Source organism: Protopterus annectens, chromosome 1.part0, assembly GCF_019279795.1.
Source record: "Protopterus annectens isolate FY-2018-M chromosome 1.part0, PAN1.0, whole genome shotgun sequence".
In the NCBI taxonomy this organism is placed as follows: domain Eukaryota; kingdom Metazoa; phylum Chordata; order Ceratodontiformes; family Protopteridae; genus Protopterus; species Protopterus annectens.
In genome coordinates, this window is record NC_056725.1 from 1436009748 (window position 1) to 1436037032 (window position 27285).

At 38.7% G+C, this 27285-nt stretch overlaps 1 protein-coding gene across 1 annotated transcript in view; it reads left to right on the forward strand.

Annotated features, from left to right (window-relative positions):
• Positions 1-22514, forward strand: part of LOC122802429 (b(0,+)-type amino acid transporter 1-like) — a 251378-nt gene extending 228864 nt beyond the window's left edge. Inside the window, exon 6 of the mRNA XM_044072078.1 lies at positions 22096-22514. Coding sequence (XP_043928013.1) covers positions 22096-22329 — 234 coding nt within the window. The 3' untranslated portion in view covers positions 22330-22514. The remainder of the gene's footprint in view (positions 1-22095) is intronic.
• The last annotated feature ends 4771 nt before the right edge of the window (positions 22515-27285 follow it).

Consider the following 27285-nt stretch of genomic DNA (forward strand, 5'->3'; position numbering starts at 1 on the left):
TGCCATCCAGGCTAAGATAAGTACATTAAATTGAAATATTACACCTTTATAAGCAATTTCTGAAGAATGCCATTGTATTTTCAAATTATTTTATTGCATTTTTCTGATTTTCATCACTGTAAAGTGTATTCACTTTTCCTTGTTCTACCTGCTGCTAGTGTGCTTTGAAATTGCTTTAGTGTGTGTATTCCTAATTGCTGGCTTGTCTGCCATAGTGTCACCTAGTAATTACTTGTTGTAGCTAGTTGTCTAATTTGTTTCTGGTACCTTTTCACTTTTGATTAAAGTGTGTTTTTACATTAAGAAGACTGGAACTGCAAATCTAGTGGTAATAGAAAGATAGCCTGGGCTGTCTGAGTTCATGAACACACAGGGAGGCTTAAAGTGACATTATTTCATTGGCCAGTGGGCTTCTTAGTTGGTTTAGTCACTTTTCCTTGAGTTTATAAATTCTTCTGCTCATTGTTCAGTGGTGGTTAGCAGTGTCTTGTATAGATGCAGACAACTTAAAAACCTATGAAAGAGCAACTTGTTTGGGTGCTGAGAAGCACTGTCACATGACTTCAGTCATACATAGCCAAGTTGTAGTTTCTACCTATTTAGTACCCAAGTTAGTCTGCTGTACCACCCCTTTGTAATTCACTTAAAAAAGACCTCACACTATGGATGGGTACTTTCCCAATTTCACAGACAGCAGCTTGGCAGATAGTGGCATCCTGAAAAAATGTAGGAATTGTTTCATGTTCTTCATGTTCACTGACAACTAACGGATCCTTAGAGAAACAGACAAAGTATGTGAAGGATGTAATTACACAATGTCAATGGAGGCAAGACTCTCACACAAAAAGCACTCAAAATAACAATCAGGTTGTTGGTAGTGTAAGAATTATACCCACCACACATAGTACTGACCCATCACATAGACCAACATATGGTGTGACACTTGAAAGCAACCTTCCTAAATTCCAAAGACCTCATAGACCTTCATCCTACAAAAATAATCCTCAGCAACCCCAAAAGCACTCCACCAGAACAGCACCCAACATGACACATACAGTCACACTTTTTAGAGCCTCGACTACAAAGCCCATAAGGCAAGCCAACATACTACCCAATATTTTATTCATAGGAGACTCTATTTTGAGACATACAGATGTCCCACTCACCAGGTTGAATAATGAGAAAATCACGGTCAGTTGTCTATCAGTGGCTAGGATCCATGATATCATCCATGCACTTATGACATTAGATCTCAAGTACCAGTATGGCTCAGTCATAGTTCGTCTGAGTGTAAATTGCCTGAGAAGTACTTCCATGGTTATGTGAAAAGAGACATTATGGAACTCTCAGACTATGTGTCCCAGACTGGTATGTGCCTAGCACTGAGCAGTATTCTCCCTTCAACAAGGATGTTGCCACAATATGAACAAAAGATCACTGAATTCAATAATTGGCTTAGTTTTTGGTGTCATTCCAAGGAGGTATAGTATTTTTTTAAGCATGGGAGGATATGGTCAACAGACTATGTCGCTTTTCCAAGGATGGTCTGCACCTTTCCCCTCTTGGTTTTCAAATACTGGCCAAAACATTGTCCTCCCCCAATGCCAACGTAACAGATAGCACAGCAAAACCAACCCAAGGGAATCTAAAGATGTTACTCCTCAAGGTCAGAAGGCTAAACAAGAAACTCCACTCCAACACACTAATCCAGCACTTTTACCAGTTTCTGCTTTATTGCTTAAACGATCTGGTACCTCTGCTTTTCGCCTTCAATGGATCACCACACCCTCCAGGCTCTCCTCACCCTGGAGAATGTGAACATCAGTGCAGTTACTGAGGCACGATTTAAAGCTGCAGAGAGCACCCCAGCAGTACAGGACTGCAATGGCTTACTCAGATTCAGGCCAGCTACTGCACAGGCAGGGACCAAAGGTGGACGTGTCTCAATCTATATCAACAACAAACTCACCTCAAGACTAGTCAAACAGGATGACATGCTTGAGCTTCTCCATGTCCATATTTCCATATGCAAAGCCCCATATCATATTCTTGCAAGCCATAGTTCACTTTCTATGACCCAAGAAACCCATAACTTGTACTTGGACTTACTGGAGGGCCTCACCATTTCAAGCAAATACCATATTCATGGGAAACTGCAACTACTCCACTATAAAGTGGAAGAATTATGCAACACCAAATGCACAGGCTTAGAGATTCCTGGACTTTGTAAACACAAGCACCTTGGACCAGATAGTCCATACGCCCTCTAGGAGTGCAAACATACTTTACCTTGAGAGGTCACCAAGGCAATGGATAAGGGCAAAATGGTGCATACTAGCTTGACATGGCTAAGACAGTTGATGCAATTCCCTACTTGGGCATTGTAAACATCCTCATGGATATAGGAATAAACCAATAAGTTGCACGCTAGATAGCCAGATGGCTTTCAGATAGGACCCAGAAAGTTAGGATAAGGGAGATCACCTCTATAAAGTGGCTGTTCACTAGTTGAGTCCTTCAGGCCTCTGTGCTGGGTCCTCTCCTTTTTGGCATTTACTTCCTGAAAGTCAAGGCCAATGACAAGGACATCTGTTTGACCAGATTTACAAATGACTGCAAACCAGGAGCAGTCATAAAATCCACCCAAGATGCTAACATCCTACAGGAAGGACTAACATAGACAAAAGACTGGTGTCAGAGCCACAGCTTAAAACCATTGCCAAGAAATATATAGTACCCTTTGGGATGACAGTCACCCTAGGAAATTACCTCACCAGTAGCACACCCCTAAGAGTAGAACCAGTAGTCAGGGATTTGAGCATGTATGTAGATAACAACATAGCTTTTGACCAACATATGTCTAAGGTAGTAAGGAAATAATTATACGCTACTCAACTTATAAGCAAGGGAATGGCATCTAGGTCCAAGGAAGTCAGTGTTCCACTGTATTCAGCCTTCATCAGGCCCATAATTACGTAGAAAGTCTCCTTCAGTATGTACCTGACCAGGCACATGCAACAAATGGAATGTCCACAGAGGTTCCACAGAAAAAGAATACAGGGTGTAAACAGCATGTCCTATGCAGGTTGTCTCAAAGCTCTATCTCTTTGCTCTGTTTTTTACAGACTGTTGATAGTTGCTCTATGCCTGACATAAAAAGCATCCTTGGATCTTACTCTGATGGACCTTTTGCATATCTGCAAAATGAATATTATCAGAATTACTTGATTTATGGATTTAAACTTTGCTTATGACATAACTAGGACATGTTGGAGGGACAGGTATGTGTCTCAGAGAATTCCACTGATCTGTAACAGGTTTCAAATATATGTGAAGCAGAGATCTTCCTTAACCCTATTCAAGAGAAACCTGGACCAGTGGATGAGAAATCAGAAATATACTCCGGTCTAGCACTTATGTTTTTAATGGACAGAGGCAGCTCTAAATATTGCCCTAGCTTGCATAACCCCCTTACAATAACCTCCATGGCACATAAACTTGCATAATACAGTTGGGATGCTTGGCTAGGCTTCTAAAGGCCCCAGAGATCATTAGCCTAGTATACACCTATGGATGTATGGATAGGGGCAACATGTAAATGTTCTGCTTGTCTTTGGGTTATTCAAACTAAAAATATAAGGGCTAAAAACTTCATGGAAATGTATGGCTAGACTTCTAATGATCCTCACAGATCAATAGCTTAGTAAGTACTTATGAAACTATTAAAATATATAATGTTAACTCATTTAAATCTACAGTGTGACCTGTGTAAGTCCTGGATCAGCACCTAGTGTGCCAACCCAGAACGAAATGTCTGTAGCATGCCTCCAGTGCTGTTGTGTACTTCAGATTTCAAATCAAGTTTTATAGCACTTCTCAAACATTTGCAGATACACAAATGTGGTCATACAATACTCCGAGTGTGCATCTGTATATGCATCAGTTCAAAAATGAATGAAAAATATATGTTTCTCTGATCATAAAAAACCCAAAGAAAGGCACAGTCATCTTTTCTTCTTAACCTGCATGATAAACCAGGAAGTTGTCCAGAGGCCTGATATCTAATGTCAGCTCCTTTCCATCCAATTATGTGATCGTATGTACGTGTTTGTGAAAAAAAGAAGTAATTTCACTCTCAGCCATGAGGGTTACGGCCTTCCTTTCAAATAATTGCTAGCATCATAAGAACTTATTTCAAGCAGCAGCAGCAACAACAACAATTTTCAGTTATTGCATCAGTGAACTAAAGGCTGTAATTGTGAGGTGGTAAAATGAGCCATTTTTATTCAAGTGTTTTTTTTTCTTTACATTTCAACTTCTTAGAGCAATAATTCTAGACAAAGCCAAAAATAATGTGGGAAGATGAAGGGACAGATTTTAAATATTGCCCTTATAAACTTAAAACATCACTAGAATAATAAGTTTTGCATTAGAATGCATTTTCTGGAGGATATGAAGTCTGAAACTCAAATGTCTGTCATTATTTAGTGACTTCAGCCATCAACTCTTTCATCAAAAGATTGGGTGGACAAAGAGCTAATATGTTTTAAATATTTTAACCCTTTAGCAGTGCTTATCTCCCTAAATGATTAGGGCTATGGAAGCACATTTGTGCATACCTGTGCAACCATTAAGATTAGTCTTAACTTTGTCTGACCTCTAATGCTAACTTATTGAGTTATGTACCTATCCCTCTGGTGAGCCTTACTTAGCTAATGGTCTAGATTTACGCCTTGGATATTTGCAAAGTCACTCGTTTTGTAAAGAACTAGGAAATCAAATAGGATTAGATCATTCAAGGTTCAGAAACAAGACACAGCCCACCTTAGAGCAGCTGTTAGGCTAAGTATGAGGAGGTCATGTTAATCTTTTAGGATAGTTAAAATATTTAAGAGTCTTCTCAAAAATACATATTGTGGTTCCATAACCAAAATAAGTTGGCTGTCATAGCTATTCCTATTAAGGTAAATTACATTCATCAAAATGGAAGAGAGATGCAAGTTAGTAACCTGACAATTAAATATCTGAATATTACATATTCCAGTGATTTCGACTAATGTTTTGATATAAATTGTTCAAAATGTGCAGCTAAAAGTGAATGCAATTTTCTCAGTCTTTACTAGCAAACTCTGCGATGTTCAGCAAGTCAGTTAACTTTGCAATGTTCTTTGGTCACCTCTGAAAAGAGGCCCTTGTGCCTACTGAGGTAACCAGGTTAACAAGCAAATGAAATAAAATTATCTTAAAAGATGGAACAAAACTAAACTGGGCATTATGACCAAGTGTTCTGTCATGAACATATTTCCTAGAATGTTTCACTTATTAAATTGCACCTTTCACAAGATTAAAGCAGAGCACTTTAACAATGTGGATGTGTTATTTAATGTAGCTGGATAGAATGGTAACATTCCTAGAGTTAACATGGAAAATGTACAGGCCCATTTAAAAGTCTCAGTTTTAGACAATATTGTATGGTGGCCAATTTTATAATTAATTTAGCGTAGCTAGTTATCTTAATGATGACTCATTTTGGGTCTCGTTCTGGATCAAGGTATTATTTAGCCTGAGATCCAGTCTCAACATACATTCAAGATGCAAATTTAAGTAAACTCATTTAAATCTCTTCCCTATTTATTATATATGATTTGGCATTTTTAATTGACTAGCAAAATGTGCATAGTCATGGGTAAAAGAAGCTGGTTGTCAATGGGTATTGCCTATAATCTAGATGATTGTCATTCTTGAAGTGGCACCCCAACCCAATGTGAAAAAGTGGGAAAAGGGGATGTGGATGGATGGATGGATGGATGGACAGAGTAACTATACTCTGCCATTTAACAAGTAATCTTAATTTCAGGGATATTATAATTTGAGTTTCAAAAACTAAACAGTCTAATAATATTTAATATAATATTTAACAGCAATCTATGTTTCGTCAAGCAGACATTTAAGAGGTTACATTTCTTCATTTAAATGTACTGTTCATTAACCTGATAGGAATTGGAACTACAAACATACATTCAATTATTCTCCACAGTCAGGATAAATTATATGGTTATAAAAAATGGCAAAAAGTTGTATCACTGGCACATTTAATATGTTAACTATGTATTGAAGATTTGTCCAGGGCATGAGAGATAAGAGATTTGAGAATATCAGCTGGGTTTCTTGCCATACTGTCTAGTAAGTTTTCAATACACATATACATTCCTTCTTTAATTTTAATCATAGTTTCCTTTCAGATTACACCCAAATTCTGTATTAATATATCCTGTTTCAGATAGAATTAACACACTCAAATTCAACATCATATAGCCAGTACATGATTCAAAAATGTAGTGAATAAAGGTGATCTCCTCAATATATTAATGCAACAGGAGGACACAAAGGGGGACTGTTGAATCTAAATTAATGGTGTTGGATTTGAAAAAAACTGATAGGTGATAAGACAGGGAGACCATTTTACAAATCCACAACTCTTCATGTCAGTATAGGTGGGCAGTACCTGGAAAAATAAACATGCCCAAGAACATAGCTGGAGATACTCTGTATTCCAGCCATGTTTCCAAAGCCTGGAATTCCTTCCCTCTCCCAATTAGACTTACTGAAAGTCTAGTCCTCTTCAGAACTAAACTAAAACACTCCTCCTTAAAGGAGAACTCCACCCTAATTTCAAAATTTTCTTTTCAAAAAGTTTACTCCTTCCTTACAATTCAACTTTAAAAATGCCATATGCAGAAAAAGGTAGAATTTTATAATCATTTGATTTGTTTTGTGCTTGAACTTGTTTCCATTTTCCTTATTTTGAAATCTTGTATTTTCATTCCCATGTTTGTCTCATCTTCTATTATATCACCAAGGCAAAGAATGGCAGAGTAATAAGATTAGGCTACTGATTCTAACAACACAACCATTAAAATGGCTTAAACCTAGTAATTTAAATGTGCCGTATCAGCCAAAAATTACCAGCATCACACCACAGCAGGGAACTGAGTATTACACAGAAAGAACATATTTTATCTCACTCTCCTGATTGTCTGGCAATGTCTTTTTTTATGCACTGCATTTTCTGCAAAAACACGTCATCTTCCTGTGTTTGTTGAATCAGTTCTGGATTATAGACAGGGTTTGATTGATACAGATGAATGAGTTCAGGGAGGGATGATTAACATCAAAAACACTAATTCTAACAGCAGTCTTAAAATGTGAGTACAACAAAAGTCAGCTCAGCCTAAGTAACACCCATTAATCACAAAGGTCAGAGTTATCACAAATGGATGCTACACTAGTTGCAATTTGAAAAGAACAGCTAACTCAGATATTTTTTCAAGGTTGACATTCAAATTTCACTAGTCAGATAGTCTTGGACTGAACCCCCACCCCCACCCCAAAGACTACAGCAGAATAAATATATCATCCAGCCCTGAACACAGGTACAGACTTGTCTTTTATTCATTATAGTCATGGACCGAACCCAACCCCAAAGACTAGAGCTGAATAAATATAGCATCCATCCCTGCAAATGTGTACAGACCTGTATTTTCTTCAATTTTGTCATAGACTGAACCCCAATACCAAAGACTACAGCAGAATAAATACACCATGCAGTCTGCAAATGTGTACATACTTGGCTTTTATTCAGTGCAAGGGGGATGTACTTTTTTGTTTTGTTATCCTAGTCATGGTCTGCTGAAAATTGTACCAAGTTTAATGTCTCTTCTTTACTTGGCCAGTACTTACTGGTCTGCCTTTTGGCGGTTTTGATTAGAATCCAAAATAGCCGGTACTGCAACCATAATTTTTCCCCTCCCCTTCCCTCTAATTAATGATCTACATCCTACTCTTGCTGGCAGCCTATAATTTCTTAATTGCTCTTTTCAGCTACTGCTTTTGTGACTGTCCCTCTTTGCCTGCATAAGCAGTTCTATGTTTGCTTGCTTCTTACCTTTTCCATGAACAAACAACTTCTACCTTGAGCATTACATGTGCTTAGCTTTAAAAGTAGTTAAGTTCTCTTCTCATTTTTCCAAACTTTCTTTTTCCTAACTACCTCAGTCTACTGTCTATCTCACATACCTTTGTAGTTTTCATATTCATATTATACTCAAATCTCTTCTTTTACCTCAATACTTCAATACAATGTCATTGCCCATTCCCATATAACTTTCAGGTTTACAGATATTTTTTTCACCCGCAGCAATTGTACCAACTCAGCCTGCTCCATTCACCTACCCCTTATTCCCACCCACCCCAGTTCATCTAAACTTGTACTGTTTTATCCCCACCCCTACAACAAAACAACCAACCAAATTGACTGTGGCATACAACTGGCCTAACTCCTCAACTTGCAAACCCATATTACAGGCCCACCTAACTCATATCTCTCAATCTGCTCCAACAAAAATAGTATATAACTTCCACCAATATAACTCTATCTTCCCATAACTTAAGCATAATATGTTATTCCTCCAGTCTACTCTTACAATTTTGCTAAGCATATTCATCATTGCCACTTCCTACCTCACTCTCCTTCCCCCTCTATTACTCTATTTTCTCCAGCCATGTGGTTGTAGTCAACAAACACTCACCCATCAACTACAAAATTGCACACAGTGTCTACCCATTAGAAACCAAAGCCCTCTTCAGTTACAGCTACATCAAAGAGAACAACCTGACCTATATATTGGTATCAGATCTAAGAGTTAAATATAAAAATGGTACAACTCCTCTCACCACATTTCTACCCTCCCACTCTGTGGAGACATTCAACCTAATCCTGGCCATCCCTTCAAACCAACCAAAACTCCATCTAACCTATCAGCTTCCACCATTACTAACACACACCCAACTAATTCTAATGACAACCTACTATTAATGCACATAAACCTCAAAAGCATCTACAACAAAAGTCCAGATCTCCATGCATGGATTACAGCACACAAACCAGACATTCCGATCATCACTGAAACGTGGCTAAAACCAAACACTAAAGATGAAGTAAGCCTTCCCACAGGATACAATATGATAAGAAATTATATAGTACACGAAAAAGCTGGAGGGGTTGCAATACTTTTAAAAAATAGACTAAACATCACCAGATACCCACTGAGTCACCCCAAATATCCCAACACAGAAATATCTATTACCCTCCTACCCCAGAACAAGCATACAACTATTTAGATTGCTGCCTTATAGATTTCCCCAAGCAACAACATTCCCATTCTTGATAACTTACTTCAATGTTTTTCCACTAAAGTAAATAAAGAAGCTATTATACTTGGGGATGTGAATATAGACTGTTTACCTGTAAACACTGATTTCCCTATCCTTTCTATTAACCTATTCAATTTCACTCAAGTAATCACCTCACCCACTATAATTGACAAACACAGCTACAAGCACTCACTACCAAACTGGATTCTTACCACCTCACCCTCAAACATAAACCCCTTTGTCTGTCTCCTAGACACATCAGTGACCATCTCCCCACATTTATTACAAGACAAACTAATCACACCCCAAACATACAGTGTTAAAAAGTACATGGATTCTCCTCTTTTAATAAAGATGCCTTTATAAATTACCTGTCCCAATGCAACTGAAATACTCTAAAAATCTACCAAAAGAAGTTGCTGTTAATCATTTCAGTAAAGCATTCTGTAACATAATAAATGAGTTACCTCCTATAAGAACAAAAAGAACTAAAACTAATTCTGCTCCATGACTCAACAAAGAAACCAAGCAGCTCATGCTCGAGACAAAGCCTGGAAGTCATGGTGTAAAGACAGAACACAACAAGTGTGGTAAATTTTTAGACAACTTAAAAATCGATGTAAACAACAGGTCAAACTAGACAAAACTGCATTGTTTCATTTAGGTCAAGGCAAATGTCACCACAATCCCAAGCAATTTTGGACAACTATAAAAACCCTACTATACCCTGTTCAAACCACCACCCCATCTACCACAAACAATAACACGGACCCATAGCCATCCAATACAACACACATTTCGTACAATTTGTCCCCTCTCTACTAGAATCTAGTTCACCCTCCCACCTCTCTATCCTCTCCAACAATACTCACAATACCAGTCTCTTTTCTTTCCTCCAAATACCTACCCCATTTATCAAAAATTACCTTTAAAACTGAAAACCACTGCACCAGCTGCTGACAAACTCCTGCCCAAGTACTTTAAATTAGCCGCCAGTGTTATGGCATACCCCATCTCAATACTCACAAATAGATCTATCACAGAAAACTATGTACCCACTATATGGAAAAAAATCATATTTTATACCACTTCACAAAGGTGGATCAACCACTGGCCTCTCCAACTATTGCCCCATTGCAATTCTCTGCCTCTATGCAAAATCTTAGAAGAGTGCATACACTCCCAACTCTTAACCCATCTTATAGACATCAAACTACTGTTCCCCACACAACATGGCTTTTGACCATCTACAGCACAACAACTCAGCCTCAACCCTTGCACTACTTTAACAAATGACTCAAGACTCCTTCATATCCATAGAATTATGGCTAAAAGCTCATCAACTAATCCTAAATGCCAAAAAACCCAAATGAATGCTTTTCACACCCAGATCTCATTCAACAACATGTACTCCCTTTAATATTACTTCAACAAAAGCACCACCATAGAAAATCTAACAAAAGCCAAACTACTGGGAGTCATAATAGACAATAATCCAAAATTTGACATGCATATCAGCCAGGCCATCAAGAAAACTCATCAAAAAATGGGCTTCCTCAATCAAAACAAACTCTACCTCACAAGACTCATCAAGGAAATCCTTAGCATCATCCTACCTTCTCCCCTGCCTTCACTCTGCATCCCCCATATTAACCAACATCCATGCCACCCTACTAAATGAATTAGAGGCATGCTTTAACAAAATAGCCTTGCTTGCAGCTAATAGGTTCATAGGTTCATACTAGGCTATCTGCCCTAGGGCATTTATAAGCCTAGCCAGAATGTATTTGGCTTTTGCCACCCATTTTAAATTTATTTTGCTATGCCCTTTTTCGAGGTTAGTATACTGTGCCTCTGTCTAAACAGTGACACAGAAGTGATACCCGGGGTAAACCTACGATCTCCCATCCACTCATCAAGATTCCTCTTGAAGAGAGTCAATGAGGGACTCTGCCTAACCTGGATTGGGATTTTATTCCAGAGTGAAGGGAGCCTCTGGGTTATGAATCTGTCCCTCCAGCATGTCCTATTTATTTCAGTGCTGAGGTTCAAGTCTCTCAAGTGCGTAGCTCGATGGGATTTGGATTTTCTGAGGTGCAGCATGTCCATTATAGACATGGAAAAAATCATATTTTATACCACTTCACAAAGGTGGATCAACCACTGGCCTCTCCAACTGGTTATATAAGCCTAGCCAGAATGTGTTTGGCTTTCGCCACCCATTTTAAATTTTATACCACTTCACAAAGGTGGATCAACCACTGGCCTCTGAATAGTAGAAATGTCTACCACAAACAATAACATGTTAAAGCATGCCTCTAATTCATTTAGTAGGGTGGCATGGATGTTGGTTAATATGGGGGGTGCAAAGTGAAGGCAGGGGAGAAGGTAGGATGATGCATCCTACTGTATCCACCAGTACTTAACACTATAGAAGTTCAACTGGCTAGAACTACCTAATCACTTTATAGTCACTAATTTTCAAATTGCCCACAAAATACTACACAAATCACCACACATGCTGTTCTCTTCAAAACATTCTCAAGCACTACTCCCCACCACATTGCCTTTGCTCAGGTAATCTGGACCTGCTAATAACTTCCAAATCCTGTAATACAGCTGGAGACTAACTATACTCATCCTGTGTCACCAGAGAGTGTAACTCCCTGTCAATCCCACTTAAACAGGACAGCTGTGCATCTAGCTTTAAGTACAATGTAAAACAGCACCTAGATTCTTTTTGGCTCTGTTCTTGTTCATACCCCAGACTGACTCACTGTCTCTCTGTCAGATCTCCAGACTATCACCAGCCCCTAACTTTTCAGTTCTCCTACCTATATTTATAATTGTATACTGCTTTCCATCGCTCCTTTGTAAATGAAATTTGTTTGTTGCTGTATATGTAAATACAACTTGTTTATTATTGTATAACACTCTTACAGAAAATGATTCTAAAACCCCATTTCTACTATTCAGAAAGTGATTCTTTTTTTTTTATAAATTCTTTGCAATTATTTAAAATTTTTGTAACTCTAGTGTTGCTTTTCTCCTTGGGCCTCCACTGAAAATGGGCCTGATTGCCCACTCGGACCATCCCAGTAAACAAAAGGCAATAACTAACTAACTAATTAACTAACTGCTAAATGTTTCTTAAATCCTGCATCAAAGATGGCCACTAATAAAAATCAAAGAAAGCAAAGTAATGAAAAAGACAGATGGATGCTGACAGTCAAACAGAAACAATCATAGTTTATTTGTAATCTGGTGGAGAGAGAGAGAGAGAGAAAGAGAGAAAGAGAGAGAGAGAACCACAGTAAATGATCTGCCTTATCTGTCCCTGTAAAATGATATCAGAGCATGGTAGCCCCGCTTCCAGGATATTTTTGATATAACAAATTAGAAAATAATAATAACCTCTTGCATTGATAAACAGACATTAATAATACTGGAAGGTTCAAGATATGCTCAGTTTTTGGGTGTGTTTATCCTTTAATTCTTGGCTATGGCACTGTTACGCTTTAGGATAAAATTCCCAAATAGCACTGCCAGCATAACAAGTGCTGTACTTACAACTCTGTTGAACCGCCTCAGCACTGAAACTGCAACACTGCTAAACACTCATACAATGCACTATTCCTAATACTTATTAAATGAATTTGAGAACCTTTTTGTATTATAGTGTAGTACTATTGTATGCAAATATACAATATGTTATATATTACCTTTATATACATATAATATCCTATTATTTGCATACACCGTGAAAATGAAATGTAGAATGTATTGTTTAACTTAATGATATGGAGCTTTTCTTCTCATGCCTCCACTGAAGAGGGAACTTTTGTCCAGCTAGGCGTTCCCAGTAAATAAAACAAAGCAAACAAGCAGACAAACAAATAAATAATTATATTACATATTTTCACAAACCCTAGGTTAACAGCAAAATGTTTAGCTAGTTATTTTCTTCGTGTTTAACAAAGAGGTGCTGTCCATCCTTCCATATGCCCCTATTATTTTTATAATTCAACAATATGGTAAGACTCATTCTACATGTTAAAAAAGTGCAAGACTGTGATTTTTATTTTTGTTGTCACAACCCCCCATGGTACGTCAAACATGTCACTTTCTCTAGAAAAGGTTGGAGACAAAATTACCTGAGTTTTTACATTGATTACTGGTATCTTGGAAATGTAACAGGGCAGTTTCTGTGCTGTAGTTGGGTCAAAGGCCATGTTGGGTAGGAGAAAGTAATTGGTTATAAAGTTGAAAGTATAGAAGCTGCATACATTTTTCAAGTATTTTAGAGAAGGGAGGAAGGATTGCTACAGGGTGATAATGTGACATTTCAGTGGATGTGCCACCTTTGTGTAATGAAATTATAAAAGAAGCTTTCCACAGGACTGGGATGTACCTTTCTGTAATGGATCTTCATGTTAGGGTCTTTCCTACTGAAACATATGGATGAATATATTTTGTCCCTGAACCTCATGCTCTGACACAATAAACAGACAATAGAAATCTTGTAATACGATCCAACCAAATCCGGTAATGAATCCAAAGTAACAGAAAATGAGAACTCAAGGTTTTAGCGCTTTCATCCACTGAATTTTAATGCGTGAACTTCTTCAGAAAACATACAAAAACTGTTATCCAAGCTCCCTTAAATATTCAACAATACAGGAAATGACATCAATAATTAAACAATTATACAAATGTTTTTAACCATTTAAAATAAATAATAACTTACTGTAAAATAATGATGTGAATCTCTAATGAATTCAATATTCTAAAGAAATTGTATGTACAACTTATTGATTCATAAAACCCTAATATGTATTTTTTAAAAAAATAACAGTTTTTGTATGTTTTCTGAAGAAGTTCACGCATTAAATTCAGTGGATGAAAGCGCTAAAACCTTGAGTTCTCATTTTCTGTTACTTTGGATTCATTACCGGATTTGGTTGGATCAATAAACAGACAATGTAGCCACTGTGGCCAGTATTATTACAAAAAACAAATAATGCCAAGGAAATTCACTTAAGTCATTCTGAATAAGCAATGAATCATTAGTAAAACATTCAACAAAAGACATGTATGGGCAGGGCAACAGAATGCTCACCTCACACTCCAACTAAATTATAATAATAGAAGAGCCCTCAAGAGCAACGTAAGCCATCACTCAGAAAACAAGCAAGAAGGAATGGAGGGGGAAAAAGATCCCTTCTTTCACCTAAAAGGCTGACTAACAGCAATGTAATCTTGCCTTCATTCCTATCCCGCAAAATAACTGAAGAGTCTGCACCCAGAACAAACCATAAATTATACCAACTTCTTCAAAAACAAAGACAAAAATGCAATGTTGCTCAGGTGTATACCATCCCCTCTGTATCACATTGGATTCTGCTCTGTAAAATCCCATTACTCAAGCACTGAGGAACCAAATGAAGGGGTTATCCTAGCCCCTTTGTAGTCAGCAAATATCACTGCCACTTCCACCACCTTAAAACTATTAGCAAACCTCCAAAGCAATCTCAGAATAATCGTAGACTAAATTAAAACTATTCCAATAAATTTCTGTTTAATTTCTGTTTAATTAAGATTAGATATCACATAATCCAAGACAGAAGCCAATTCTTAGGCACTACACCAAAGCCATTATCCCTAAGTGAGTCACCAAAATTTAAGGAATTTCATACGCTGCCTGCACACCATCCAGCATGCCATCAACTGATTCCAGTGTGAACCTGGGCTCACTTGCCAACAAGGATTCCAAACTACTGAATCAAGGTTCAAGAATAAACCCTTAGGCCCCACTGCCACTTGCTTCACAGCCCAGACAATAAACAAATGGCCAGCTACGACAAGCTTCTTCCTGTCTGAAAAAGAAAACTACAATAAGTTGACCAAGTTTACAACAACAACCCCCAATACCAAATGCTAACTACTTAATAAATAATTGAAAAGCATTATATGTCCATCTGCCAAAGTGCTTTATAACCTCAATCAGCTTTCCTTCCACAAATAAATGAGAGGCTCTACTTATCCTAAAGGATATATAAAATACCATCCATGCCCTGACTCTTCAAAGCCCTCCTAATCAACCTGACAAAATACCCACCATGCTGCTACTGAAATACCAAATCTGTTTGTTCATCACAGGTTTCCTCCATGCTAACACCCATGCCAGCAGGCACAAGAGAGTATCTGTTTCCTACTCAGTGCCACATGTTGACCTCTACTAACTTTATCTACTTTTAGATTTATTTAACCAAGCCGGTACTTCTGACTATCTCCTACCCAACAAACATCTCTCTATCTGTGGTTACTCAGTTCCTCACTAACCTGATCTAAAAAGCCCCTGTGCATAGAGCTGGTGATGCTTCTCAAAAAAGGTCTCTTCTCCAATTTGGCACTTATTTCCTTCTTTCCTAAGGAGGATCACCCGATCCTAATGCAGTCATGTTATACTGCCCATCCTCAAATTTGTGTGAGAAGCAAAAAAAAAAAAAAACTGGATCTGCCAATCACTCCTACTAATGCCTTGTGCCTAGGGCAGCTGCCCGCTTTACCCCATTCGAGCTGTACGTTTGCCTGTGTGCATGACAACAGAGAGGGATAAAAACAAGAAATGCTTTTCATGACTTCGCAATAGTAGATAAAAACTTTGAACAAAACTCCCAATAAATTCTTCTCCACTGGAAGCTTAACTTTTGCTGATAAACCCCTAAATCTGTCCTACCCATTCAAAATCCTCAAAATACACCAATGTTTAGTAACATCTCCAAGGCCTGAAATCTAGCTGCTTCCCTCACTGCTGTTAAGTGTACCCTAATGGTTCTCTCTGCTTCACTTGAATCACACCAGTAGCTGGACAGACCAATTTTGCTCCAAACTGGGCAAATTTGCAACACAAGCCCATGATTGCTGCAGTAACCCCTCTACTACATTTTCCCAACTAAACACACCTCCTTTGCACTGCTGCTAGTTTCATCTCTGTCCCTGAAAGCAAAGCCTGAAACCTGTTGAACTGAAAATTAGAATGGCCTGTTATATGCTAAGATGAAAAAGACAAGTTAATATTAAGGCAGTGCAACACAAAAAACTCAGTAAACCCTGTACTAAATGTGACACAGTTGATTTCTTCACAAAACTTGAACCACTGCTAAATTGTTGGAATGAAAAAATCACCTTTCTCTTACGTAACCGCCTTTTCCAAACTAATGGGCATCAACTCTAAAAAGATAATGCCTTTCTTCCATTCCACTGGCCAAACAACCGAACACTGTACTGCAAACCACTTCTCCTGGAAATATGTTCCTGTGCCTAACTCCTCCTGCAGCATCTGTATATAGCTGCATTTCCTCAGAAGGCACCCAGTCCTCCTGCCAGAAGGCTACTCTGTTAAAGTAGTGAATGAAGCTCACCCAAGTGGACATATCCTCCCTGACCAATTTGGACACCCTAATGAAATGACGCGTGCAACTACATTCACTTAACAAATTACCTAGAACCAGTTGAATTCAGTAACAAGCCTACAGTTCAGCATGCAAAATTCATCAAACCCAAAACTTCCTACATTTCCTTAACCCTCACTTTCTTGGCCAGCATTGTAGAAACCTTGCCCCTCAACTTATCCAACTTCTCACCTAGTAGAGAAAACAAACTTAACTGTTCATCTACCTCCAGCCTCCAGAAAGGTAAAACTGTCTCATACTTAACTAGTATCTTCTGTTCCACTACTGAAAATATTACTCACTTGCTATGCTACCAAAGTACATAACACTAATACTCATTTGTAGTTTGTAAATCTTTCTCTCTCAAAACTTCATAAACATTCCGTCTTTTCTCTTGTACATACGTTAATTCACTAACCAGTTTTAACTTATTTTTTCATCTCTGACACTTTGTCAACTTTATTAATAATCATTTTTTTCAAGTAATCACTATCTTTATATCTCTTTTTTTGCACTCATGTATTTCCTCTACTTTGCTCACCTTTGCTTCCAAGCTCTCTTTCTTCACCTCTCATAATATAAACAAATTAAGCTTAGCTCTATCAGTAGACAAGTTTACTATTTCTTAGGTTACTCCAGTACTATATTGTATTGTACCTATATAAATGATAATCTTTACAAATCTGTTATTTTATATTGTGCTTGTATAAATGACAATCCATATCAAATATTTGCTGTATTCTATTGTTTTATTGGCATGGCATTTCCAAGATAAAACTTACTAAGAAGGTGCATACCCAGAAGAGGCTAGTCTTGTTCCTGAATGGGAAGCAAAATGCCAATTCAGTGTCTAACTTCACTAACCAGGAGTCCAAAACACCTTGAATCATCTAGTTGTCATCATTCAGGGAATCATATTGTACTGTGACATCCACTCTGTCAATGCAATCATTAACTGAGCTTCCCTAAGAAAAACAAAGATGGCGAATAAGGCAAAATTTATCTGGCATCCTTTTAGGGACTAAGATCAAAGGGAAATCCTTAAAATATCAAAAGGAGGGGCCTCAAAAGGTCCCAACACCTTGCTAGACTGCACTTTCTTATCTTACAGGGCTTGCGCAAAATGCATCCTACTTTTGACTGACTTTAGGCTATTACTTGCCTGTCTATAACTCCCCACCCCTGATTTGATTGTAAAATCCAATGTAAAACAGTGCAGGAGCTCCGAGACCACCTCCTTGTCTGGGTAATCCTTCAGGAGCAGTGCAAAGACTTCACCTCTAATATTAGAATGCAGAGGCTAGCTAGCTTTTTTCCCGCTCATCATAAGGACCATGGTGATGAAAGCAAACATGAAAAAACATGCAAATGAGCCATACACATTTCCCTGCACTGAAGGCACAACATAACCTGTTCTTTCTACCCATCCCTTTAGTTGTAACCATAACCTTTCCAACATTATCTCCAGCAAAGTGTCTGCATGTCTACAATTCCACTCTAATGACTTATCACCTGCCTTTAACTTCTGGAAATGCTAGTTACACCATAACCAGGTGTTCTCTCCCCTTGAGCACTGAGTTTCTCTGATCATCAGAAAATAAGCAAACAAAGGCAATCCGTGCTGTGGCTCTCTCTCTGACATAACTGCCATGAAATAAATAAAACCTTAGACCCAGCTGTCCCAGGTCCTGGCCCTAAATGTGCCTGTGCTCCTTTTACCTAGAGCTGCCAAAGTGGCTATCAGACACTTCACCCCTGGGGCCTCAGCCTCCACAGTTCTCTCAGTCCAATCACCATCTATAAGGTTAAAGGTTAAACTCTTCCACGAAGTCTCCTCTCCATTCTTTTCTTTCACTGCTACAGGGACATGTCACATAATAAAGATACCAATACTTCTGGACAAAAAGTCCTGCACCTTTAGTAGACATTTGCCTGAAACCTCCTGATTGGATTCCCTCAGTCTTGGAAGTCCTCACTGTACTCCTAACAAGAGGGGAAACTCCCATTTCCCAGAGGACTCAGTGACCCCAAAGTCTACCCAAGTGTCATCCTCTCTTAAACTACACTAAATCCCCTAGTCCTGCTCTCTGTGTGTAGTACACAACAATTATTGCAACCTATCCATGTCCGGAACATCTTTATTGAATTATCAGTTGTGATATAGGTAAATTTATACAAAAGTAATCAAATTGTATTAAATTAACATTAAACATTATACTACACATATATTACTATATATCATACAACCTAAGCAACATTACATAAATTGTTCAATACCTGCCCCTTTTTTTAAACAAGAAACATCTTTATTAAACCATCACTTATGACATAAGCAACCATACATTTATATAAATGAAAACAAACCACACTGACACAATCCTAGTTGCAACCATTTTATATCACAAATCATACTGACACACTCCTAGTTGCAAACATTATACATCACTTATAATCTACTCAATCATTTCAGTCAAATATTTCATAGTTCATTTAAGTCCTGCCTTCTTTTAAATCTCATTCCTCCCCTGTATGCATTGTTCCCACAATTCCCATTTTTTCCTATGTAGTTTGCCCCGACCCTTTTCTCAGCATCTCATTTCCAGGTGTTTATCTCTGTTACTATATTCACTACTTCTAGTATAGTTGGTTTAGATTTTGATTTCCATTTTCTAGTAATTGCTTTTTTTTTTGGCAGCCACCATAATTAGGCACAGCAAGACCTTACCATGTCTAGGCAATTCCGATTTTGTATCATAGCTCAGAAAAGTCATCTCCCACATCACACCAATTTGTCCACCCAGCATCTCCGACAGTGCATCCCACAGGGAATCATTAAAGTCTGCCAACCCACCACACTCCCAGAAAATATCTTTCTTTCCCATCACACCTCCAACATTTGCTGTCTACCTGAGGAAAAATTCTCTGGAGCATACTTGTCTGTAACATTAAGCTCCAGTGCCAGGCCTAATAGGCACTCATCTGAAAATTGATTCCACCCTGCCCCCTTAAGTACATCAGAAATAAAATTGTCAGCATGGTGTTGGTGGAACAGCCATCCCTGGTACCATCCCCACATTCCTTTCTTGTCTTTCTAGATGTCTCTGTGGCTGGGTGGGTGGGTGCTCCTCTTCCACTTTTGACTTATGCTTGCCCCTTGCACCCCCAGGACAACCCATAACTGCTTGAAAGCTCAGAACCTGCATCATCGAGTCCCGTAATGTGGAAATTGAATAGTTGAACATTTGGACAAATTTGGACTTACTTAAGTTGGGATTGACATTTGTCAGAATATTCTCTTTTTTCCAAGGTATGGAAATATTGGAATGGGTTTTATATATATATATATATATATATATATATATATATATATATATATATATGTATGGGCCTAGGACATTTCACCGAATGCACATTTCACTGAAAGTCAAATTTTTCTGCACTTTTCACTGAAAGCTCAATTCACTGAAACACATTTCACTGAAAGTTATATATGGCCTTTTCCTCACTGTAGTACAACCCTGCAGTTAGTATATATAGTAAGGGGGTGGGGGTGGGGGCACAGCCCCCCACTTAGTTTGAGTACATATTGTCTTCTGGAGAGAGTTAGTCATTGGTGTTGCAACTATGCATGTCTATTGTTTCAAATGTATTGTTTTGAAGTTTTTGGTAAAATACAATATAAAACAAACAAGGTAGGGGGCTATGCCCTCCACAACCCCCCAATGTTGGGACCTGTGGCCCCCACACCCCCTAACTATATATACTAACTCCAGGATTGCACTACAGTGGGGAAAGGGCCATATACCTTTTACTTGCCTTACAGTACTCTACACAGTGCCATATATACTAACTGCAGTTCAGTGAAATGAGATTAAGTGAAATTAGTTTTCAGTATTTTGTGTTTTCAGTGAAGTCGTCTGGGTGAAATTAAATTCAGTGAAATGAGATTCAGTGAAAGAAAGTAGACCCATATATATATATATATATATATATATATATATATATATATATATATATATATATATATATATATATATATATATATAAAGTTCAGGGGTGGGGGCTTGTCCCCTGCAAAAAAGAAATTTAAACGAGAAGAGTGATTTTCAGTATTTGCTCTCCTAAATATTTGATAATTTTTTTCAGCATGTTAGGACATTCTGAGTCCTGAAATTTCAGTGAAGAATGGAGCAACATCTTCCAAAACTTGTGACTGACCTTCCACTTGTTAAAAGAACTCCTCTTCCTGGGATATGATCCCTTGCAATCTCTGATAAAGTTTCTGTACATATGTCATCCTCTGTATATTGCCATTCTACAGGAAAACACAAACACAACTATTAGTTCTTAATACTATTGCTGTGACTGTCCCCTACTATTTCCCTATTCTCATGTGGAAGGGGCAAAGTGTGAAAAGAACAAACTCCACTTTTTCCATTGACTGTTCCCTTTTACCCTCTCCCTGTCTAACAGAAAGTTGTAGTCCACCTGCTACTTACATACCCTCAGCATCCCCTTCCTGCAGTCCCTGATCTCCTGTCCATCCTAATGTCAGTGCCAAAAGAGATGAAAACAACATCCCCTGGCAATATACAGCTAACCCTTCAATTCCTAAACCTTCTATCTCATTTCCTGCTACGAATTTATTGAAAACCTAAGTCATTACTTCCCATTTACACCGCTCCTTCCCTACTGTATCCCCATCCTTAGCTATAACTAAATCAACCAATGAAAACTTATGCTCATCCCTTCTCCTGGGCAAGAGCTCTGGAACAAATATGTCTACTTGGCAAATAACATTTGTTTTGCAGATAGCTTAATCCATCCTTCCTTTGATTAGATTACTCACTCTTTAACTTTATTTGTACACATCCAGAATGGTTTCTGTTATCTTTGCTTACTATTAAGCATAAAACAATGAGAAATGCTACTGTGCCAAATGCTGAGAGTGTCTTGAAAAGTACCCTTATTCCTGGTGTGCCTAGCAGTCAAATCATTGATATTCCAAACTCAACACGTTATTTTGGGGACATAGTGCCAGCAGGCCTTTACTCAGATGACCCCCTTAAACCAGTATACAACATACCTTCCCCTTATTATTTTGTTAATATAGAGGTATAACTATATCTACCCATGGGGCACGCACCCAAAAGTGAGAGAAGTGAGTGGGCAGTTGTTAATCACTAATTCTGGATTAATTAATTTCTGCATTTTGCAATAAAAATTATATGTGCAGTGTTATTAACAGTTTCCTTTCAAATCATTAAATTTCCACAGTTTTGTCTGTTTATTTCTATGTAATACAGTATGAGAATTTTTTTTTGTTACGCATGCCTGAGGAAACAAAATCCATTCTTATAGCTTTGTGCAGCAGTGTGTTTAAAACACATTTATCATTGTTGTAAGAGTTTGTTTTTCTTTTTTGCAGGTTCCAATTGTAATTCCAGTCATCGTGCTGATTGTAGCCATTTATCTTGTATTGGCACCAATTATTGACAGCCCCCAGACTGAATATATCTTCGTGATCTTTTTTATTCTAAGTGGTATAATTTTTTATCTTCCACTGATACACTTTAAACTTCATCCAGGTTTCATGAGCACCATAACTTTACACCTACAACTTTTACTTGATGTTGCTCCAGCTGACGAAGATGTGAACTGACTGTGGGTGTTTTGGGAAGTTGTGCAAATTGCCTATAGTGGTTTTAACACTAGATAAAGAACATGACATGTCAAAGCTGTAGACAGGTATAGTTTCTCATCTAAAACAATTTTATTTACAGTTGCATGAACTAACAGCTGAAAATCACATGTTCATTTTTAAATGCAGGTTATGCAAGATTTGGATAGATTTGTTTATTTTGTGTGTGAAGACAATACTATGAGGTTGTGAGTAAAAAAAAAGAAAATCTCTGACTTCATTCCTGTGAAACATCTCTGTACTATGTGGTAGCACAGTAGTCTCAGTTTGGGTGGTTAAACTTTTTCGGCAAGGAAATCTAAGCTTTGGTTTTCTGACTGAGACAACAAAGCCACATTTTTAAAGAGTGCTTATGTAAAGGTCAAAAACAATTACATAATTATTAGTTTATACAGAGTATTGCAAAATACTGACACTGAATCTCAAGTGCATGTTTTACTGTAGATCAATGGTTTAATTTCTCCAAGTATTTTGGGTTTCTAGTACCATGACAGGATTGGACTATTCCTAAGTCAAAGTATGATTAAAGTTCATGAAATTAGTATTGTTTCAATTTTTGATATTAGCTAAAAGTGCTCTTCACAGCACCCGCAATGTGTCCAGAAGTTATTCCTTCTGCAATTTGTATGGAGTTACATGTATCAATAACATATCTAAATACATCTGTAAATTGATTTTATGAGACCCATTGCTCCTACTACTACTACTACTGGAACTGTCTGGGTATCCTTCTTCCACATTGCCCTCATTTTTGCTTGCAAATCCTGGTATTTTATAACTTTGTGTCTCTCTGTATGTAAGACACTATAATAACCGAGTGTAGCAATTTCAATAATCAATGCCACTTTTGTCTTCTTTTCATGGACTTTTACATCTGGTTTTCTCACATCTACTTTTTGAACTGTTTGTAATGAGTGATCCCATGTGATATAAACTTCATTATTTTCTATAATGCTTTATGGCTTATGTTTCCAATGTTTCTCAGCTACTTCAATATTATAAGTAATAATATTGGTAGTGGTAATAATAATGGTTTGAAAGCCGCACTTGCGTCTGTTTCCCGCCTTTCCTATAACTAGCCTAGTCCGGTTACAGAGTTGCTGTGTCCAGGATTGTTAGTAAGCTTCTGAGCCCCCCAAGCCTTTCTGTGTTGGAGGGAAGCCTTCTAGCTTGTCAGTGGGAGTGGTAAGCATTAGGTAGCCTATCTACCACAAGAGGAGTGGTTCCTGGCCCAGAAATTGTAGCTGTTGGCTGTTTCGGCAGTTTTTTTCCATCTCTTTCAACTTTCTGGTTTAAAAGTTGCACTTTCACTTGTTTCCCACCTTTCCTGTAACTAGCCTAGTCCAGATACAGAGTTACTGTATCCAGGACTGTTGGTAAGCTTCTGAGCCCCGCAAGCCTTTCTGTGTTGGAGGAAAGCCATCTAGCTTATCAGTGGGAGTGGTAAGCACTAGGTAGCCTGTTTATCACAAGAGGAGTGGTTCTTGGTCCAGAAATTGTAGTTTATTGACCATTTGGACAGTCTGTCCATCTCTTTCAACTTTCAGGTTTAAAAGACAACATCTGCGCTTGTTTCCCATCTTTCCTGTAACTAACCTTCTGGGAAGCACTAGAAAGCCTTAAACTGATACAAGCCTTCTAGCTTAGAAGAGAGACTTTGGAGTGATTAAGTATCAGTTTTCTGTACTTTCTTACTGTATGTAACTGTTTTCCGCCTAAATGCCGATTTTCCAGCATTTATTGTGATGCAAAAGCTTGTTTTTTTTACACATATTGTACTTATTTGACTGCCTGCACATTTAAAAAGTCGTTTTTTGTTTAAATAATTTGTTTAACTGTTGTAGGCTACACACTAAAGTGCGCTAGCCTTTTCTGATCGTTTGTAGTCGTTTAAAGCTGTTTTAAGTGTATTTTTTACTGTTTTTGCCTTATCTTTTCAAAAAAAAAAATAATTCCTTGTTTCCTGCCTTTCTAAGCTAGTATAGTCCAGTTTTCAGGCTAGTGCTGAATTCAGGGCTGTGTTACAGGTTTCTGAGTAGCCCATACCTCACTTGGTTAGAAGGAAGTTTCTCTTTTCACCTGTGAGAGATGGGAGCTTTAAGCAGCCTATCTGTCCCTGGGAGGAGTGGTTCCAGCCCAGAAGTTAGTAGTTTATTGGCCATTTTGGGCTAATTTCTATCTGTTTTATTTCCCTGCTATAAAAAATGCATTTGCACAGTTTTGTGCGCTGGGCAGTGTCGGTTAGCTAGGGTTAAATTATTCCTGGCTCCACTAAGTCTCCTCTTCAGTTTTTCCCTTGAAACTAGTCTAACTCTCAATCTAAGCACTCAAAAAGCATCCTACAGCCCAGCACTTGCTCAGACCTAATCGCAAGCACTAATATACTCTGACACTTGATTGCCCATCAGGGCAAGGCTCTTTATTCACCCCTCACCAACCAAGCGACTAAGCAGCTCACCCTACTATTCAGGCATGACTAAAGGGCAATTTCAGGTGTACTCTCCAGTCCAGCTGGTGAATCTGGGTATCCTGAGGCAATGTTACAACTGCCTCATGTACACAGACAGCCCTCTCCTCCTACCACAAAACACTAACATATGCGAGAGATGCAATTATACAGCCAAACTGGAGGCTAAGCTATCTCCACCCAAGACTGGAACAGGCAGTCAAGAGGAGAAGGTTAACACTTGCACCACACCTCCAGCCACACATAGACCTACTAAACCAACACTGGCAAAAAATACACATAAATACACAAAATCATACTTGGAGGCTCTAAATAAAAGCCTGCAAAAGCATCAGAGACCTCCAAAGCAGACACCCAAATGACCTGCACCTCCCATCACAAACCAGACAACACATAAAACGCAAAATCAGTGTACCACACAATCACAGCCCTTAAGGAGAAATAACATACCTAACACACTAGTAATAGGTGACTCTGTAGTCAGGCACACTGACGTCCCACTCACTAGGCTGGACAAGCAGAAGGTTACTGTTAGCTGCCTGTCAGGAGTCAGAATCCGCCACATAACACAAGCACTCAGGTCACTCCAGAACTAGTACAAATATGACTCTGTCATTGTTCATGTTGGTGTGAATGATCTGAGATGTACCTCCCTGGACTACATGAAAAGAGACATGGAAGAGCTCTCTGATCATGTAGCCCAGGCTGGTATGACCCTGACCCTGAGTAGCCTCCTGCCCTCACTAAGAATGATACCTCAGTATAAAGAAAAAAAATTATCAATTTCAACAATTGGCTAAGCTTCTGGTGTCATTCAAAGGGGATCCAGTGTCTGTCAGCCTGGGATGACATGCTCGACAAGCCGCGTTGCTTCGTAAGAGATAGCTTGCACCTGTCACCCCTAGGCTTTCGAATACTGGCCAAGACTCTTGCTGCCCCCATAGTGCCTTTTTTAGGCAAGGCTCAAAAGTCAAACCCACCTCTGTAAACAGCACAATTAACAAAAAACTGAAAGTTATGCTACTGAACACCAGGAGTTTAAATCTCAAAATGCATGCGCCCGAAGCACTCCTCAGTATTGAGAACGTTGACATCTGTGCAGTAACTGAAACCTGGTTCAAGGCTCCAGAGAGCACTCCAGCATTACCGGGCTACAACTCGTACCACATGTTTCGGCCACAGAACACAGACCGAAACACAAAAGGAGGGGATGTATCCATATTTATCAAGGATACCTACACCTCCAGGTTAGTGGCGCAGCATGATACCTCTGAGATCATCCATGTGCAACTAACATCAGGCAAATCTGCAATGCAAATTGTGGCCTGCTACAGATCACCCTCCATGAACCAGGACCACCACTTCACCTTTCTGGAGTCACTGGAAAACATGAAGGTCCTACCGTACACCCTGATACTGAGCGATTTCAATTACCCTACCATTAACTGGGAAAACTACTCGAGTACAAACTCCCAGGCCCAGCGCTTCCTGGAATTCATCAACTCAAATGGCCTGGATCAGCTGGTAAACTCCCCTACCAGAGGTGAAAACATATTGGACCTGGTCATCACAAACATGGGCGACAGGTGTTCCACACCGGAGGTCAACCCGTCACTGGTTAGATCAGACCATAAACTAATCACTCTGAATGTCCACACCCCACCACCACCCCCAACTAAGGAAACCACAGTAAAAAACTTTTCTAAAGCAAACTTCACCTTACTTAAGACAGAGGCGGTATGTTTCACAGCCCCCACACTAAAGGATAACGCTGTCCAAGATGCAGAAACCTTTACAAATGCACTCTATGAGCACCTACAAGGATGCATGGGTCATGCCATCCCTAGAAAAACCCAAGACTCACTCCTCTAAGAGAAGGAAACCAGTCTGGTGGACCCCTGCCATAAACAAGCTATACAATAGAAGGAAGAAACTAGTTCAGAAAAAAAGCAAATCCCAAGAAGGAAAGACATCACTGATCAGTATCAGTAACAAACTAAGGTCCCTCATAAAATCATCCAAAGCTAACTTCAAAAGAAAAATAGCCAAGGATTCAAAAATAACCACAAAGCCTTCTTTAGCTATGTTAAGAATTTAAGGGGCAACTCGCAGATATGCACCGAACTAGTGCAAAATAGCACAAAATATACTGAAACTACTGATATTGCCAATATCCTGGCAGATAGATTCAGCGCAAACTTCACCCCTCTCTCACCCCCAAAAGGGCCCACAACAATACCGGAAAAGTGTAGTGTCCTGGAAATCACAGACGCACAGGTGCAAACAGCCCTTTCAAAAGCTAAAAACACAGCGTCAGTGGGGCCAGATGGTGTCCCAGGCTGCGTCTTGCACAAACTACAGAACAAACTAACCTCCCACCTAAACATGCTGTTCAACCTCAGCCTCTCCACAGGCTATGTGCCCATAGAATTATGCACAGCAATGGTTAT